Source organism: Blennius ocellaris (genome assembly GCF_963422515.1).
Source record: "Blennius ocellaris genome assembly, chromosome: 5".
In the NCBI taxonomy this organism is placed as follows: Eukaryota; Metazoa; Chordata; class Actinopteri; order Blenniiformes; family Blenniidae; genus Blennius; species Blennius ocellaris.
Window position 1 is genome coordinate 17,883,472 of NC_137654.1, and position 19,060 is coordinate 17,902,531.

Here is a 19,060-nt window from a genome sequence, read left to right on the forward strand (position 1 = left end):
CAATGGGGAGACGCAAACTGACCTCAGACGCGTTGATCTAAAAATACTTGGCCTCAAGAAAACGGTTGTATCAAAAACAAATATGTGCTGATGTCAAAATGTGTGTGAAAGCTGAGTAAATATGTGATTCTGTGTTGTAGGTCTACACAGTGCAGCTCAACCCTCCAGGCCTGACTGCATTCATCTCAATTAGCAGCTCAGTCATACACTTATAAGATATCACAAACATTCCCGATTGAATTTAATAGGTTTATGCTGCATTTAATTGTGTCTTGATATGTATAGAAGTTGACAGAGTGACAATATGTTGGGAGTTTTTCTTGTGCAAGCTGTAGATTAATGATTAATGATTAATTTGGTGCACATCTCAGAAAATCAGTTGAACTCATTGATGAAATGTCAGTGTTGGAATTAATCCATACACTGTAAAGACTTTCATTTTTTTTTTAAAGTGAGGGCTGTACATGCATTACCAGATATAACCAACTGAATTCTGAACTTGGGGGCTTTTCTCTACAGAGTTTGCACGTTCTCCCCGTTTGTTTATGCGTTTCCCCCCCATCGACCGATCCACGATATCGCTATAACCGAACACCACCAACAGGGGGAAGTAAACCATTACAAATTCAGCAGTCAGCACGAGAAGCACAACCACCTGGGTTTCCTTCCACGTTCTTTTATAGATGTTCTTAATGCATATTAGTTAAAGCAGACTCCGAATTAGCTGTAGGTGTTGAATCTGTTTGTGTCAACTTTGATATACTGCAACTCGGGTACAATAAGATTGACAGTAAAATGGATATAGCAAAATTAACTCAATACACATGGAGAAAAACTGTGACATATGTAAGAATTCTAATGAGTTATCTGTGTCCAAAGGTAAAACAGGAAGATCGGGTTTGGTGTAGACTCCTTTAGAATGCAACAAAACAAAGATGACAGACACAATTTATTTTGCAGGAACCTTTACTTAGAATAGACAGAAATAGTTTGGGATTTGACAAGTATTATTTGGAATGTTTTTTTTATCAGACAATCTGAAACAGGAATTAATTGCATCAAACAGTGCTGAACTTGCATCTTAACACTGCTTTCTAACAGTGAAGTGTAAACTCCAGGCTACAACTGCTCAAACTGCTTTCATCCAACCTTATTATCTGATTTGATCATTGCGGTTTCACAATAACCAAAAAAAACAAAAAAAATTATTTTGGAACGTACGTGAGAGCTTTTGAAGTGGTTTAGTGCCTTCGTGCATTTTAATACTCCTCTCCTTCCTCCTCTGCCTCGCCGTCAACAGAGTCGACCCCGACCTCCTCATAATCTTTCTCCAGAGCGGCCATGTCCTCTCTGGCCTCGGAGAACTCTCCCTCCTCCATACCCTCACCCACGTACCAGTGCACAAAGGCACGCTTGGCGTACATGAGGTCAAACTTGTGGTCAAGCCGAGCCCAGGCCTCTGCAATAGCAGTGGTGTTGCTCAGCATGCACACTGCCCTCTGCACCTTGGCCAGGTCACCACCAGGAACCACAGTGGGAGGCTGGTAGTTGATGCCCACTTTGAAACCAGTGGGGCACCAGTCCACAAACTGGATGGTGCGTTTGGTTTTGATGGTGGCGATGGCGGCGTTCACATCTTTGGGCACCACATCACCACGGTACAACAGGCAGCAGGCCATGTATTTACCGTGGCGAGGGTCACATTTCACCATCTGATTGGCGGGCTCGAAGCAGGCGTTGGTGATCTCGGACACTGAGAGCTGCTCGTGATAAGCTTTCTCAGAGGAGATGACGGGGGCGTAGGTGGCCAGAGGGAAGTGGATACGAGGATATGGCACCAAGTTGGTCTGGAACTCGGTCAGATCAACATTGAGAGCACCGTCAAAACGAAGGGAAGCCGTGATGGAGGACACGATCTGACCGATCAGCCTGTTGAGGTTGGTGTAGCTGGGGCGCTCAATGTCGAGGTTCCTACGACAGATGTCATAGATGGCCTCGTTATCTACCATGAAGGCACAGTCGGAGTGCTCCAGGGTGGTGTGGGTGGTCAGGATGGAGTTGTAGGGCTCCACTACAGCAGTGGACACCTGGGGAGCTGGGTAGATGGAGAACTCCAGCTTGGACTTCTTTCCGTAGTCGACAGAGAGACGCTCCATCAGCAGGGAGGTGAAACCAGAACCGGTTCCACCACCGAAGCTGTGGAACACCAGGAAGCCCTGAAGTCCAGTGCATTGGTCAGCCTGAGGACAGACAGGGAGAGTTGAAGAAAAATTGTGATATGTTGTTTCCTTTCCAATGGCTCTTGCATTCCGAGTGTACCCACCAGTTTGCGGATCCTGTCCAGCACCAGGTCAATTATCTCTTTGCCGATCGTGTAGTGACCACGGGCATAGTTGTTGGCTGCATCCTCCTTACCAGTGATGAGCTGCTCAGGGTGGAACAGCTGTCGGTAGGTCCCAGTGCGCACCTCATCTGAGAAAGACATGAAAATCCATTAATGGCTTGAATACGATCAAAAAGTAAACGCAGTCAAAGACATTCAACCAGAACTCACCAATGACAGTGGGTTCCAGATCTACAAAAACTGCTCTGGGCACGTGCTTTCCAGCTCCGGTCTCACTGAAGAAGGTGTTGAACGAGTCGTCTCCTCCTCCAATGGTTTTGTCACTGGGCATTTGCCCGTCCGGCTGGATGCCATGCTCCAGGCAGTACAGCTCCCAGCAGGCGTTTCCAATCTGCACACCGGCCTGACCAACGTGGATGGAGATACACTCGCGCTGTGGAAGGAAACAAAAAGGACATGAAACATACATTTTGCTTTCTGTGGAAAGCATGTTTAAACTGGTAACATACTTGTTAATTTAACTAAATGCATTCACTTTTTTATTTTAATTCAAGTGAAATATGGAAATTAAATAAGAAAAATACAAGTTTAAAAAAAAGACACATACAGGAAAATAGTGGCGATTTACAAAAGTGTACTGATATTTATTAAAAACGGCAACGTCTGGGACCGTGTTGCTAGGCGCCCTAGCAACCGATGACGTCACGGCACTTAACCGTTGAAGCAAAGTTTGATCTCATAATGCGAGAAAACGGATAAAGACTGTAAAAAAAAAAAAAAAAGCTAAAACATTACAATTACATGCTACCTCCGACTTGCTGGCCCATTAGAAGGATGTGTAACTCAGAAGTGTCCATTACTGGCATGCATTATTAATGTATTTCACCACGCTGACAGGGCACATCATCCCATTTGCAAAAAGGATAGAGTTTCTTGGGGAATGGATGGGGGGGTAGGGGTGGGAATCAATACTGCTTAAGTGCATCCTATCTTTTATGAAACTTCAATGAATCATAACTACAGTCCACCACCACGTCCGAGTTTTGCAAACGGCTGGAGAAGAGAGGATACAACGCAAACGGTCCCGGTGAATTGGACAGATGCCCTCATTACTCATTCAGTCCACACTACAATCCTCTGAAACCCTCTTTTGTTCGCTCAGCTCGCCACGTATCGAGCCAAAGCCTACCACCACCTCTGGACACTAAGCTACGAATCAAAATGTCTAATAAACACGAAAAAAAATGCCTCTTTAACACAGCTAATGTCCCGTTTTAGAAGAATCAAGCTCCCAGTCATATTTTTTTACAGTGATAGCTCCTCCCCATCTTCTCCATCCTTAAAATCACGTCAGGTCTCCATGTAACACTTTTATAAAGCATTTTAAAAGCAGTTCTTACCATTTTGTTGTATGGTGGTCGCGCTAAAGGTTTCCAGAAGCTCGACGGGAAGTCTTACAATTCGACAGTTATGTGGTCGATGTAAGACATAATGGCGCGCAGGAGGATGGACGGGGATATTTATGCACGTCAAGTCCCGGCGCCGGTGTCTTCTGCGCCACGATTGGTCAATTCTATGTCAGTTTGACGTGAGTGAGCTTTCCAGGCTTTCTATTGGCTGAGCTGGTGCATTGACACAAGCCCCGCCTCCGAGCCCCACCCGACACTCTCCCCATCATTGTGCGGTCAGTGCATTAGTGCAGTCATGGCGTCGCCCGTTTGTCAGGAAAATGCTGTGTAATTTTGAGCGTGGTGGTACCAGACAGGCCTGTCTGGCATCCTTAAACGTGAATGTGTGCACTTCCACATTATTACACAACTGAATTTTAACATATTTAACAATAGACTATAATACCACTTTGTGGGGGGGGGGGGAAAGTCAACAGACCTTCACCCAAATGAAGGATTTAATAATTGACTGTGGATTGACCAGTCTACACTGCAGTTTTACAGAAGTGCCTCGGATCTTCAAAACATTCGAAGGGAAATAAGCATTTACATTGTCACGTGTCAAGTGAAATTGTAGGATGAAACCCATATGCAGGTGGGATGAGTGTCAAAATATCCAAATGAATTTGGACTATTGCATTTTTATTTATTTTGGGGGGAATCTCTGTTGTGAACTAAGACAGAAAGAAAGAGAGAAAGAAAGAAAAATATGCAATTTTTAATAGACATGTTTATTGTCCCCTCCAACTATGAAATATAAAATGTGCCTTTTCTTGTTATCGTTCAGTTTGCATGCTACACTATTATAAATGATAATGCTGTTTGTCAACAAATAATTAAAATATTATTGTAAAGTGATGCATTCATGAAGCAGAAAAGCGATGGGTATTGTTTCCATTCTTTAGGCATTTTCGCTTTATAAAAGAGGTCAAGCTGCCTCGTCATACATGAGGGACATCTAGGCCACAGACACCCAAGCCCCCAACACCCAGCCCCCAGCCCATCGTATCCTATCCCATCCCATCCCAAGATTTAACGGTTGCCAGGAAATGAATAAAGGAGTTGCCTGGATACAGCCTGGTATCCACACAGACCGCCTTTATCTGGTGATCATGTGACCCCCGGCTTAAATGGCAGCATTAATGGGCTGCACTGCTGCAGCTGCCTCTGTGGGGGGATTTCAGCCACCTCTTTTTTCCATATCCTTCACCCTCATCCTCATCTCTTATGTCTCCAAAGGGAAACACACTTGTTCGGGCGTATGTGGGCATGTGCCTTCCTTTTAAAAACTGTTGACAAAAATAAATCATAAAGGTGGCATGTATGAGACCACAGCCTGATAGATGCCACCCACAATATGCATGGCCTTTCTTCAGTCCCTCTCAGGATAGAATGGTGTGGGAGCTCTGTTTGTAGCTTTCTTAAACATTTACCTTTCTCGCTGAAAAGGCTCTAAATTGCTCTTCATGAGTCTGCTCACAGCCAGTTAAGCTCCTTGGTTGCTAACAACCAGGGGAATTCTATGACAACAGTTGTCCCAGTGAAGGTAATGATACCTCTGTGAATGAGGAGCTGCTTAAACTCTCCCAGATTTCAAGACATAAACTTGAATGAATATACTTGCAGTTGAAACCCCAATTGCAGTACCTTGTTTTATCTTTATGTATGAAATGGTTCAAACATTGTGGAAGACCTGGAAAGAAAATGATCTGTATAAAAGTGTCAATAAAAGAAAAAAAAAAAAACAATTACACTAGTTATCAACAGATCAAGTGGATGCTATTCAGCTGTTATTTATAGTAATGTGGCCTAATGTCTTGGACCTGACAGTTGAGGTTATTAGTCAGTTAGTGTAGTATCGAATCAAACTTATTTGATGTTAAACGATCAATATTAATCACACACAATCTACATTGTTGAATTCCTATAGGCCTATATATTTAGCGCTTTCCTGAATATGTATTAATGTTTATTGTGTATTCTCAGCATTTCTTTGTGTGTGGTGTGATTGTGTATCCATTGAAGAAAATGTCTTATTTAATGAGCTTTCTAATGCAGGATTGCCAGGAACAAGTCCAGGGGCCGGCTGGTTTTAAAGAGCTGGAACTGACACAAAACAAGAAAGAAACCTCAAATAACCACAAGGAGGAACCACAAGAATAAACAAAGTAATCTCATAATGGGACAAAATGACCAAATTTCAAAACTTTTAATTGTCACAAAGTGCAACCGACTCTATCACAAAGCAACCCAAAATGACCAGCAAGAGCACAAGAACCATTTAAATCATCAAAAAGAAAATTACATTTACCAACATTTATGCGAACCAACCGTAGGCGGGTGTGAAATTTAATGCAGAAAAAAGACACAAAAAACAACACAATATAACACAAATCAGAATCAGCAACACGGGATAAAAACAAGGGTCCAGAAAACAACCTCAAGAAATTAACACAATTAATAAATTCTGTGTTATTATTTTGAATAGCAATATAATCTTTTCACGGTGTTTTTATGATATTTGCATATATTAAAATTATAGTCTTGGTTGTGAGTTGCACACCCGCCCAGCGACATCCACAGCAACGAACACGTCAAACACCTGCTGTCAGCGTGAGAATGAATACAACACTATTTATCGCCTTTATCTCCTGGCCCAGTGGAAGTGGCGGCACCTGCGTGAAGCGGTTTAGCAACAAACTCCGCCGCGACAGATGGAAAATGTGCTCTGTCACTTTGCCGGGTGTCAAATTCTCTGCACGCTGGATGCAGTGCAGATGCAGTGCGCCATGGAGGGACCACTCCCATCGCTGCAGCATTCCCAGCATCCCTCTCTCCTCTTTGGTGAGCAGCTGCTCAGGCCCTCCCCGTATCACAGCTGCTTGGGCGGAGCTGGAGCATGGAGGAGGAGGAGGAGGAAGAGGAGGAGGAGGAGGAGGAGAAGGAAGTGGAGAATGTTCTTCTCAAGAAAGCCTGGCTGGTGGCCATGGCTGCTTCCTGCTTTTTTCCCCCTTTCATCCCCTGCTGTTTGTGTGGAGAACAGCAGCCACTGAGAGCTGGCTGTACATTATACCCTCCCCCCCACCCCCACCCTGCCCTGCAGAATAAAGGATGAGAGGACCCACAGTTTGGTGTGTGTGTTTTTTTATTTGTGCATTTTGTGCTGCATGGAGGATCTATTTACCTCATCAAGCACTGAAGCAGATGCTAATAGTGCAGATTACAGGTCACAAGGACTCACAAAAGCCTCTTTTCAAATGTCTATCATTCCTCACGGGATTTTTAGAGCGAGGTTTCATTCCAACTGGAGACTCTGAGAGAGCCACCAGTCAGTACCAGTCAAGTTCCTCCCTGCAGTCATTATGTCATATACACTGCAACTCGGATTGTCTTATTTCCTGAAACAGAACAGAACTGGAGGAAGCTCAGGCCCAGGCTCACTGCTGCTGAGCAGGAGTGACGTAGAGAGAGATAGGCAGACAGTGAGGCCACGTGATCGGCCCACTGCATGACATCACTGCAGAAAATCTAGGACAAAGAGGGAGGAGAGCTGAAGAGCTGGCATGCAGGGTCTCACGCCTCTGCAACATGGATGCCTGCCTAGCTGACATCAGCTGCATCTTGTGCAGCAGAGGCATTCAGCCATTTTGCATCACTGATAATGCACAAAGCACTGATTTGCAAAGAGGAAAAAGGAAATCACACAAATGGTTTGTTTGGGGTTTTTTTTTAACATGGAACTCCAAGTAGTGCAGACTGATGTCAGTTTGTAGTCTGCCACACCCAAATAATAAACACTCTGCACGCATATTAGATAAGCTTTGTTTGATTTATCAATTTATTTGCTCAGCAAATATTATGTATTACAGCAGTTAAATAATTGTACAATGAAAATACAAGTGATAAGGATTATACAGTCATTTAATATTGCAGGAGCCTTTATTTTCAGGTTTTTTTACTCTCGACTTCTAAAAATAGTAAAATAGATACCAGAAAAGGACAGAAGTGCCAACAAACACTAAGCCTATACAGCTATACCACTTATGCTTTGTTCTTAGCATATACTGACACACACTACCACAAAATTCAAATGCAATTTCCACAGAGGCTTTTTTTTGAGGCAGTAATTTACCAATTTGTGAAATTCAGATTAGCTAGGTCGGAGAAGCATTTTCAAATTCTGAACTGAAACAATGTCCAAGCATAAGACTGTTTATAAAAAGGCTCGGACTGATCATCTTAAAGAATTACAGGGATGAAGACCGGGGATGGAACTATATGGGTGTCTCTTACACTGTAAGCAGGACTAATGTGATTGTTGGTATATAGCAGATTGATCCAAATAGATAATATAGATACTTACAAAATCGCTTTTGTTTTACCTTTCTTTGAACACATTATTTAAAAATTATGTTTTGTTTACCTTTAAGCTTCTCCCAAATTCTTTTTCTGGGTTTCAATTGATTATTAAACCATGGGGGGAAATGATGAAAACACTTAAAGGTCGTGAAAACTCATCCAGATTTAGCAATTTGATGATGTATTTAACTTTAAATATCAAAAAGTATCAGTATTGGCGATATTGCACCAGGGATCTTTTAATTGCTATCAAATCTTGTAGTGTTGCACACCACTAAGGTGTATGAATGCAAAACGCGTGTCAGCAACAACAATCTAAACAGCAAATATTCTACAATGTAAAACATCAGTGTGGTTGGATACAGGCCTCGTAAGAGCAGGTGTATGTTTGTTATGAGACACACTCAGAACCATAAAATCACTGCAAAACGTTCCACACGAAAATCAGAACCACCTTTCAATTCACGACTCCACGCGTCACCCACTCCTTCTCTGGCTCCATGAGAGCAGGTGTTGAGGGGGGGGGGACAATCGGTCCTGATATTTGGTTTCACAACAGAGGAGGTTGGGTCTGAGCAGCACACGGTGGTCGTCATCCGTGGTGGTCGTCAACCACCGGTTTATCCCCGGTGCACAGGAGCAAGAGCCCCTCCCCTGCCGGTATAAATCTGGAAGCGCCGCCTTCCCATTCAGCAGTTGTTGCATCGACCCCGCCGGGTACAACACGCGACGCAAACACCCCCCCTTTTTTTAAAAAAACAAACAAAAAAAAAACCTTCACGTCTTTCTCCTTCTCTTCTCCCTCTTTGAACCTCCAAACAGCAACATGGTAAGTGGTTTTCCTCCAATCTACCTGCTTCAGACTCCTTAATGACGTTTAAAAAAAAAACACATTTACAAGAAGCCGGGTTCTTCCTTCAAAAAAAGGGTTCTCAAACCCCCCGGGATCAACGTCTTTAATCACATGGATGTTTACGCACGGCTTTACTAAGGTTTGGATGTTTCGTGCGTAAATATTGAGCGATGAACGCGGTGATGTTGCGGTGGGTTGGTCTGCAGTGGAGCCTCCGTGTCATTGTGAAGGGATGAGAACAATGCACTTGGCTGGCGGCTTTCACTTCGACACCGAGGACTGTCATTTGAAGGAAAGGATCATCTTCAAAACGTAATTTCATCACATTTAAACCGTAATTAACCGAGAGCGTGTCACCTCAACATATGCTTACCTTGTATGAAGGCAGGGAGGGGCAGAGAGGGTGGGGGTGGATGGATGGATGGATGAATGGATGGATGGAGACCTGATTGCAGCGATCATTTTTAATTCATGGAATCCAGCAGCAAATTAATTTTAAATATCATTCATGATGTATAAACACGAGTTGAAGCAGCACAGAGCTTACTGTCTAAACTATCACATGAGGTATACCTATGCGCTTTAAATATACATCGATTATTTCAGTTTAGTCTATCCTCTTGTGATTTTAATCTATATTAAATGCACGTGCTTTTTGTTTTTTGGATTAAAATGCGGCTAAGGTTTTGTTTTCTCTCGTCTAAGCATCCACAGCAGCTGGGTGTTGTTAAGGCAAGGTGGCAAGTGGAATATTCCAGAATGGCTCCGTGCACGCGCACATTGGCACATGCAAATTAATTTGCATGACTGTTCACGCTTGAAAACAGTGAGGAAGAGGGGGGGGTTAACAGACAAGATTACATTTAAGAATAAAAAAAAAAATAGGGGAGAATACAGTGCTTGCGGGGGCTGTTGTCAGGCATTTTGTGTCCCCTGCATTTTGTGGTGCAGGGTGGTGCCTCCTGCTGCACTGCCTCTTGATCTCAGACAGGGGGAGCAAGTATGTTACCCGTTTAAACATGCTTTCCACAGAATGCAAAATTTATGTTGATGTCTTTTTTGTTTCCTTCCACAGCGCGAGTGTATCTCCATCCACGTTGGTCAGGCCGGTGTGCAGATTGGAAATGCCTGCTGGGAGCTGTACTGCCTGGAGCATGGCATCCAGCCGGACGGGCAAATGCCCAGTGACAAGACTCTGGGAGGAGGAGACGACTCGTTCAACACCTTCTTCAGTGAGACCGGAGCTGGAAAGCACGTGCCCAGAGCAGTTTTTGTAGATCTGGAGCCCACTGTCATTGGTGAGTTCTGGTTGAATGTCTTTGACTGCGTTTACTTTTTGATCGTATTCAAGCCATTAATGGATTTTCATGTCTTTCTCAGATGAGGTGCGCACTGGGACCTACCGACAGCTGTTCCACCCTGAGCAGCTCATCACTGGTAAGGAGGATGCAGCCAACAACTATGCCCGTGGTCACTACACGATCGGCAAAGAGATCATTGACCTGGTGCTGGACAGGATCCGCAAACTGGTGGGTACACTCGGAATGCAAGAGCCATTGGAAAGGAAACAACATATCACAAATTTTTTTCAACTCTCCCTGTCTGTCCTCAGGCTGACCAATGCACTGGACTTCAGGGCTTCCTGGTGTTCCACAGCTTCGGTGGGGGAACCGGCTCTGGTTTCACCTCCTTGCTGATGGAGCGTCTCTCTGTCGACTACGGAAAGAAGTCCAAGCTGGAGTTCTCCATCTACCCAGCTCCCCAGGTGTCCACTGCTGTAGTGGAGCCCTACAACTCCATCCTGACCACCCACACCACCCTGGAGCACTCCGACTGTGCCTTCATGGTAGATAACGAGGCCATCTATGACATCTGTCGTAGAAACCTCGACATTGAGCGCCCCACCTACACCAACCTGAACAGGCTGATCAGTCAGATCGTGTCCTCCATAACGGCTTCCCTTCGTTTTGATGGCGCTCTCAATGTTGATCTGACCGAGTTCCAGACCAACTTGGTGCCATATCCTCGTATCCACTTCCCTCTGGCCACCTACGCCCCCGTCATCTCCGCTGAGAAAGCTTATCACGAGCAGCTCTCAGTGTCCGAGATCACCAACGCCTGCTTCGAGCCCGCCAATCAGATGGTGAAATGTGACCCTCGCCACGGTAAATACATGGCCTGCTGCCTGCTGTTCCGTGGTGATGTGGTGCCCAAAGATGTGAACGCCGCCATCGCCACCATCAAAACCAAACGCACCATCCAGTTTGTGGACTGGTGCCCCACCGGTTTCAAGGTGGGCATCAACTACCAGCCTCCCACTGTGGTTCCTGGTGGTGACCTGGCCAAGGTGCAGAGGGCGGTGTGCATGCTGAGCAACACCACTGCTATTGCAGAGGCCTGGGCTCGGCTTGACCACAAGTTTGACCTCATGTACGCCAAGCGTGCCTTTGTGCACTGGTACGTGGGTGAGGGTATGGAGGAGGGAGAGTTCTCCGAGGCCAGAGAGGACATGGCCGCTCTGGAGAAAGATTACGAGGAGGTCGGGGTCGACTCCATTGAGGGTGAGGGAGAGGAGGAAGGAGAGGAGTATTAAAAGGGACATACGTGGTATTGGCTCACCATGAAATAATTGATTGCAATGTGTTCCTGAATGCATTCCAAACAAATGTTTTGTCATCTGGCTGTTCAGATTCAGCACCTGAAATTGTCAAGTTTGGCTATGTTCGAAATAAAAACCTCCCTGATGTGATCAATTGCTGTCTTGCTTTCGTTCAGCCGAGATTTTCGCTTTATTTTTTCTACCCAATACTGTAAGGATGCAAATATTTCGTCATACAACCAGCTTGGATTCCAGCATGAATGCAAATTCAGCCCCCCTCTGATCATGTCTGTGCTTGATGAAAGCAATGTTTCCCACAAGAGTTTGTAGATAACTTTTTTAAGATAACTCTTCAATGAATACAATCTCCCAGCAAAGTTGTTCTCACATTCACACCAGAAGGCAATTTACATCAAACAAATTCTAACTCCTGAACCGTTTTAATCAAAGTTCAAGCTTTTCCACATATAAAAGATAATCTCAAGTGTCCTCAAATTACAGTTTGCAGGGATCCTATTCAAAATGTGTAAAAAGGTTTTAGAAATGCCCCAGACCTGCAAGTGACCAGTGACTGCTGAGGTCAAGGCGTCAAAAATATCATCTGTAAACGTTGAGTGACCTCTAGTGGTTGGTTTGGATAAAAACTTAAATGTAGTTGGTGACGTTTCCTTCAGCTACCTCTTGGAAAGTATTACATCTTCGCATTTTACCTTACCCATTCATGGTGCGGTGACCAGGGGTCAAGGGTCACCCTCAGAGAGCTACAGTGGTGAACTATTGAATTAAACCTCCAACCCCAAATTTGCTTCTCTAACCTCCAGGCCACCACTGCCTCAAATAGAGTCGATTTAATTTTGAAAGCATGTATACGATGTATATAACAGCCGTGTTCTGTTATTTACGACCATCATCTTGCATAGTCCAATTTCTTTGCTCTCATCAAGATGTGGGAATCGTCTTTTGAGTAGCATCGATAGAAAAATATAGTTTTTTTTCTTTCATACTAATAGGACACCTCTTGTGACTCTCGTCCAACGAAAATAGAATGAGCACCAGCCCCTTTTTCCTTGTTGCCCAAAGAGCTCTTTTACTAAAAGTAATTTCTTTAAATCTGGTAGTGTGTGGGCACTGTGTGAATGTGAGTGTGTGCGGCTCTCTGCCTCTCTGTGTTTGTCCTGTGATGGACTGGTGACCTGTCCAGGATGTATCCTGCCTTCACCCATAGTAAACTGGACTGGACTCTGCACAGGATTAAGTTGTATAGAATATGAATGGCTATACAGTACATAGTGTGTGTGTGTGTGTGTGTGTGTGTGTGTGTGTGTGTGTGTGTGTGTGTGTGTGTGTGTGTGTGTGTGTGTGTGTGTGTGTGTGTGTGTGTGTGTGTGTGTGTGTGTGTGTGTGTGTGTGTGTGTGTGTTTGTGATTGAATGACTCACAGGAGTTTCCTGAAGAGGAGCTCAGCTTCAGTTCTTTATTAATCATCTGTACAGTGAATTACAGTGTTGCATCTGAAGATGTTAGAGACCCCCTGAACATCAAATGCACGCAGGAGCACCTCCGCCCTCGCAGTGTACATCATACCGGCCACACATGAAGGAGCAGCAGGGTCGTCGCCATCAAAACACTCCCGACTTTTCTCCTGCATCTCGCCACTTCACCAGAAAACCCTGCAGATCCCCACCTGAGAGGGCCGCTCAGCCTCCAGCTCACAGCTACCTGAGTGTGTGCAGACATCAGACTGAGAACATCACACTGTACCGCCCAAGCGTACTGCCAGATTCCCCATAAACACAAAACCATAACCATAAAAACAGTCCTTTCTTTGAACACTCTTTAAACCTCAACCTTGTATTCATCCTTCCTGCTAAACTGTTTATGTTAGTTGCTGTGAATGTTCAGGGATTGCTTAACACTGTTAGATGTCTTCGATTTGTACATTAGTTGGTCCACAGGTCAAAAGTGTCATGTTATACCTGATGATAGCTGCAGAAATTTACATACATTTACATGTCTATGCACACAAGGGTATGTTACAGTTGACAGTTTAGCCTGAAAACTCTCATGTGATTTTCTAACTAAACATCCTTGATTGGCTTCATTTTCTCAGCATCTGCTGCACTTGCTGTTCAAAGTTATCAAATTTTTAACCTTTTATGCAGATGACATATGGCTCTATGTTGTAATGTGTCCCGTAAACTGCCATGAAAATGCTTTAACGTGTATTGTACATATATTTAACATATTGGTTCAGCTTCATATTTTGCATACTTCATATCAAAATTCCCAACAGTCAGTGTCCAGAGTTTTAGGTCTGTATCGTAGTTTCAGAGATATGGAGGGTTTAAGAAAAAAAAAAAGGTTTCATTTGCATAAAAATAAATGGTCCTGGAAAACCAACAACTGCGACTTTTCCCTGTTCATCTGTTCACGTGAACTGGTGTCAAATTTTTATGATAAAATCAAGAAGAAAACTCTCTTCATGTATTTTTTTTTTTTCTGTCTGGTGTCTTATTTGTCCTCCAGACAACATCAGCCAATCAGAAACGTTCACACGGATGAATGTTGGCCAGTCAGCTGCTGACACTGGTTGTTATACTGATTCCGGTGGAGGAGGAAGAAGGGCAGCAGAGTGGGACAGACTAGGGAAGAAAGTTTGGGGGTCAGTTGTGTGTCTGCAGACAGAAGCAGATTGTATTAGATGTTGATGTTACCGAGCAGATCAACAAGCTGAAGTGCTGTTATTGCAAAAGAGGAGAGGAGAACCCGCCGCCTCCACCTGCTTCTATACTCCTCTTCCTCCTGCTCCTATATTCCGCCGCCTCCTTCTCCTCCTCGTGGTCCTTTTTGCTCCGTTTCCTCCCGCCCCCTTCCTCTTGCTCCTGCTTTTCCTCTTCCTCCTCTCACAGCCTGATAGCGAGGACAGCAGTCACACAGATGACCAGCACTGAGGGTAGAAACATTGCAGGAGCAGCATCTACAGTTCGGTGGATTTTGGGAGGAACGTTTCTTGCTGCCTCCACTCCCTTTTTTCCTGAGCGGTCCTTCCTCTGGTCCTCTTTCTCCTCCTCTCGCTTTACCTCGTCCTCCCTCTTCGCCTCCTCCTCGGCTCCCACAGTCACCGAGGCCTCCTCAGGGCCGTAGGTGGCCGGCGGTAGGGTGTCATCAGTCCCTGTCTCGGGGCGACTGGGGGGGGAGCTGGGAGGGTTGTCAGGCTGGACTGTGAGCACATTTACATCAATAGAAATGAAGTGAGGAGTCTGTGTGGCGGGCACAGAGGTCCCTGTCTCCTGATCCACCTGATCCACCTGATCCACCTGATCCACCTGATCCACCTGATCCACCTGATCCACCTGATCCACCTGATCCACCTGATCCACCTGATCTACCAGATCCACCGGATCCACCTGATCTACCAGATCCACCGGATCCACCAGATCTACCTGATCCACCTGATCTACCAGATCCACCTGATCTACCAGATCCACCTGATCCACCGGATCCACCTCCTCCTCCTCTGCCTCGGTCTCCTCCTCCTCTTCTTCCTCCTCTTCAGTATCAGCGACTGCAAAGAGAAACAAACCGAATGCTTCAGTTCAGACTGCAGTTGGATCCATATGGGGGTTGAAGGAAAATCGTCAAATCCGAGCCATACCACACAGGTTGTTCTCGCACTTCTGCAGATTCTCCGGACATCGGGAGCACCAGTCACCTTCCACGTAGGGCCTCTCGTCCTCATAGTTCCCCCTGAAAGCACACGGATACACACCGTTACACAAAAAGAGAACAAATTAATACACGTGTACACAAAAAACACTCACAGTTAAACAAATGCCAGGTCGATTCTGTGTCAATATAGTTCAAGTCAATGGTTAGTCCTGCTTTATCCCACTGTTCCCACCAGGAGGAGTCAGAGTCTAACAAAGGAAGACTCTGACTACTGCAACTCCAGGCAGGTAGAAAAGTTAGGCAAGAACAGTACAAATAGTATGACTCGTCATAGTAATGGTAGTGGCAGTATTAGTGCTAAGATTGGTATTAGTGGTACTATAGATAAATGTACTAGGTCTGGTATTAGTAGCAAAAGTGGTTATAGTCATAGAAGAAATAGTAGCAGCACACTTTAGTACATTGCTAGTAATGGTAGTAATACTGGTTGTAATAGTCATTGTATTTGTAGTAGGATTAGCAGCACTAGCATTTGTAGTGTCCTGATTATAGTAGTGATAGGAGTAGTACTAGTAACAGTAGTATTAGTTTTAATAGCATTCTAAAGGTAGTAGTACTGACGCTGGGTAATAGTTGCAGACGAGGAAAGAAACTCTCTCCCAGTCCAAACCTTCCATACTGTTACAGAGATGGAAGGCACAGCCCACTCTGTGTGTGCCTGCCCACACCATCTGTAATAAACATACACAAACACACACACACACACACACACACACACACACATTTGCATACGTGATCATCTACATCCATCATCTACCGTACTTTCAGACTGTATGTTGTATTTTTTTTTAAGTTGTTTTCACCGGTGAGGGATGTTTTATTAAGAAGCCTCTTATATGTCAAAACATGATGTGACATACATACCATATGATATGTAACAGAGTCTACAAATGCTGAATGTTTTGTTCGTGTGTGACTTGTGAGTAGTGTGGGTTTTTTTGTGTGTTTCTGTGTGTGACCTGTGTGTAGTGTCCGCACATCTTGTCTTCATCGCAGGTGTTGTTGTCGAAGTTGTAGTCCAGGTGTTCTGCACAGCACATGTTTGAGTCAGTCAGACGACAGAGCTGCACAATGTTCATGACTCAAATACACAGTGTTCCCAAGAAAACGTACAATGTCACCTCAACATTTGTTTATTTGATGTTATCTAACTAAACCAATGATACGATAACAATAAGTGCATAACAGATACACAATATTCAGACAGTAAATAGTGTCAGTAATTGTTTTACACTCACAGATTTGTGTAGTTATACAGTTAATTTGCTGTATGAAAGTTGGTGTGTATGTGTGCAGTAGTTGAGTTCTACAGTTGTTGGGCAGTTGTGCAGTTGTGCAGTTGGTGTTCTGTAATAAAGTTGTTGTTTCCTTGTTGTACTGTTGATGTGTACTCTTGTGATTGTGTAATTCTACAGTTGGTATATCACACTAACAGAGTTGTGTTGGACTGGCAGATTGATGTTGTTGCACAATTCTTGTGCACTTGTACAGTTGTTGGGTTGCACCTAGGAAGTTGCGTAATGATGCAGTTTGTGGATTCCATGTTCACTTGCTGTGCAGTTGTGACTCACCCATGAACCACTTTTCCACAGCCAGTCGGAGGTCGAGCGGTCCAGTTCCAGCGAACAGGTTTTCTCCAGTGTCCTCCAGGTCAGGATTATGGTTCCAGATGCAGTTAGCGGCGTAACCCTCAGCGATCACCTTCAAGTTGGGGTCCCACCTCTGTGCAGACGACATCAAGTAACAAAACAGCTCTTCATTTTAATGTAACTGAATGGATTTGACCACAATGCAACATAATGCGACATAATCCGACCAAACAGAATCAAATGTGACATGAAATAAACAAAGTACAATAGCCTGACATAATAAGAAATCATTTAATACAATGATGTAATGGAATGCAATTTAATGTGACCTCACACAATGTGACATAATATTGCCAAAGTTTAACTGATAATAAAGACTCAGAGTCTGATCCGTGTCAATCCCAAAATGTCCAACGTGAACCTGTGAAGGCCTCAAACACTAAAAGAGTCTGAAAACCAGAAAATGGGCAGTTTTCTTCCAACCCTAAACATTGAACATCCATCAGCATTCATTCATCAGTATCATTCATCATCATCCATCCTCAATTCATCAAAATTGATGGATAATGATGATTAATGGATCATCATTATTCGCCCATTATCCTTGATCTATCAATCCATCAATCAGCTATAATCATTAATCGATGATAATTTTTCTATCATTCAGTATCATACATCTAACATCCATCCATCATCATCATCCCTCCATCAGGAACATGTTGGCTCAGAGTGATGCTAAGAAAGTAATCCAAGCAATTGCTATTTCTAAATTGGAATATCATCATTATTTACCAATTTAAGCACACATTCTCCTTTTCTCACATACACGCACGCATGCACATACATACACACAAAGACATACACACACAGCACGGTGGATAGGGATCGGGAATGATGATGTTAACAGACAATGATGGATGAACAACTGAGGAGGGATCAATAGACGTGACTGCCATTGCAAGGCATTCGGGGTTCAGTGTCTTCCTCAAGTATGCTTCGACATATCAACATACAGAAGCTGCAACATCCTCGACCAACTGAACCACAGCTGCCCTACCACCGGTTAATCAATCTGTCATCATCATCATCATCATCATCATCATCATCATCATCATCATCATCATCATCATCATCATCATCATCATCATCATCGTCATAATGCATGGTCATTCATTTTATCCAATATTCATCCATCCATCCATCCATCCATCCATCCATCCATCCATCCATCCATCCATCCATCCATCCATCCATCCATCCATCCATCCATCCATCCATCCATCCATACATCCATCCATCCATCCATCCATACATCCATACATCCATACATCCATACATCCATACATTCCTCCCATTGTAACACACCTGAATGCAATAATGGCCTGGTTACTTGGCTTTTTTACGAGCTGTGTGTGTGTGTGTGTGTGTGTGTGTGTGTGTGTGTGTGTGTGTGTGTGTGTGTGTGTGTGTGTGTGTGTGTGTGTGTGTGTGTGTGTGTGTGTGTGTGTGTGTGATTAATAAATAGTAAAGAGCTTTGGGACAGTTGAAAGGTACTATACAAGTTATGTCCATTTACCATTTAAAAGTATAATGGAAGAATTTGGCTACTTTCAGGCCGACCGGCTTTCCGCTTGAAGTTATTATTACTCGACTCCCATTAACCCCCACGTTTACCGACTGCTCGTCAGCTGGCAGGTGTGGGGCTCCCTACGAGGTCGGTTCACGCAGAAAGTCCCTCAGTACGTCCAAGGAGTACAAGAGTGCTCTCCGGCTCACCAACCTTGCGAACGTCGCCCTTCAGTTGACTGTCAGTCAAAAAACCCTGTCAGGACACGATTATTGCATGATGGCAACTTTTCCCGGGCTCCTACCAGGAAACCTCTGCTGTTCACGCTTCCTCCACCCAATGCAGCTGAGATCTGAGATGCAATCGGTCGGTATCGAGCAACTTTCTCCTCTGTGGCCTTTTGTAGAGTGTTTGCCTCCGCTTCGTATCTTATGGTGACTTCAAGAACTAGGATTGTACTGTCTTTCATGCATACCAGGTCAGGGACCCTGAGGCCGCCCTCAGGTGTCGTCACTCGGAACTCCCTGGCCGCCTTCCTTCCGGCTCGCTCCGCCTCGACGGCCAAGAGGTCAC

The 19,060-nt window shown here is 44.3% G+C and overlaps 3 protein-coding genes across 3 annotated transcripts in view; 1 reads left to right on the forward strand and 2 right to left on the reverse strand.

The window, feature by feature from the left end:
- Positions 1-974: 974 nt before the first annotated feature.
- LOC308130231 (tubulin alpha-1A chain-like) lies at positions 975-3,823 on the reverse strand. The gene is made up of 4 exons (XM_080496462.1): positions 3,745-3,823; positions 2,555-2,777; positions 2,324-2,472; positions 975-2,240 (listed from the first exon to the last, which is right to left on the reverse strand). The coding sequence occupies exons 1-4, from the start codon at positions 3,745-3,747 to the stop codon at positions 1,260-1,262; spliced, it is 1,356 nt and encodes a 451-aa protein (XP_080352588.1). The 5' UTR covers positions 3,748-3,823; the 3' UTR covers positions 975-1,259.
- Positions 3,824-8,854: 5,031 nt separating this feature from the next.
- LOC308130232 (tubulin alpha chain-like) lies at positions 8,855-11,597 on the forward strand (the record flags this gene model as incomplete). Its single annotated transcript, XM_080496463.1, has 4 exons — positions 8,855-8,980; positions 10,080-10,302; positions 10,385-10,533; positions 10,617-11,597. The coding sequence occupies exons 1-4, from the start codon at positions 8,978-8,980 to the stop codon at positions 11,595-11,597; spliced, it is 1,356 nt and encodes a 451-aa protein (XP_080352589.1). The 5' UTR covers positions 8,855-8,977.
- Positions 11,598-13,062: 1,465 nt separating this feature from the next.
- LOC308129895 (uncharacterized protein) overlaps positions 13,063-19,060 on the reverse strand; it is a 9,306-nt gene continuing 3,308 nt past the window's right edge. The window contains exons 2-6 of the mRNA XM_080496011.1: positions 16,903-17,053; positions 16,291-16,358; positions 15,893-16,002; positions 15,258-15,349; positions 13,063-15,167 (exon numbers count right to left, since the gene is read on the reverse strand). Of these exons, the coding sequence (XP_080352137.1) occupies positions 14,506-15,167; positions 15,258-15,349; positions 15,893-16,002; positions 16,291-16,358; positions 16,903-17,053 (1,083 nt within the window). The 3' untranslated portion in view covers positions 13,063-14,505. The remainder of the gene's footprint in view (positions 15,168-15,257; positions 15,350-15,892; positions 16,003-16,290; positions 16,359-16,902; positions 17,054-19,060) is intronic.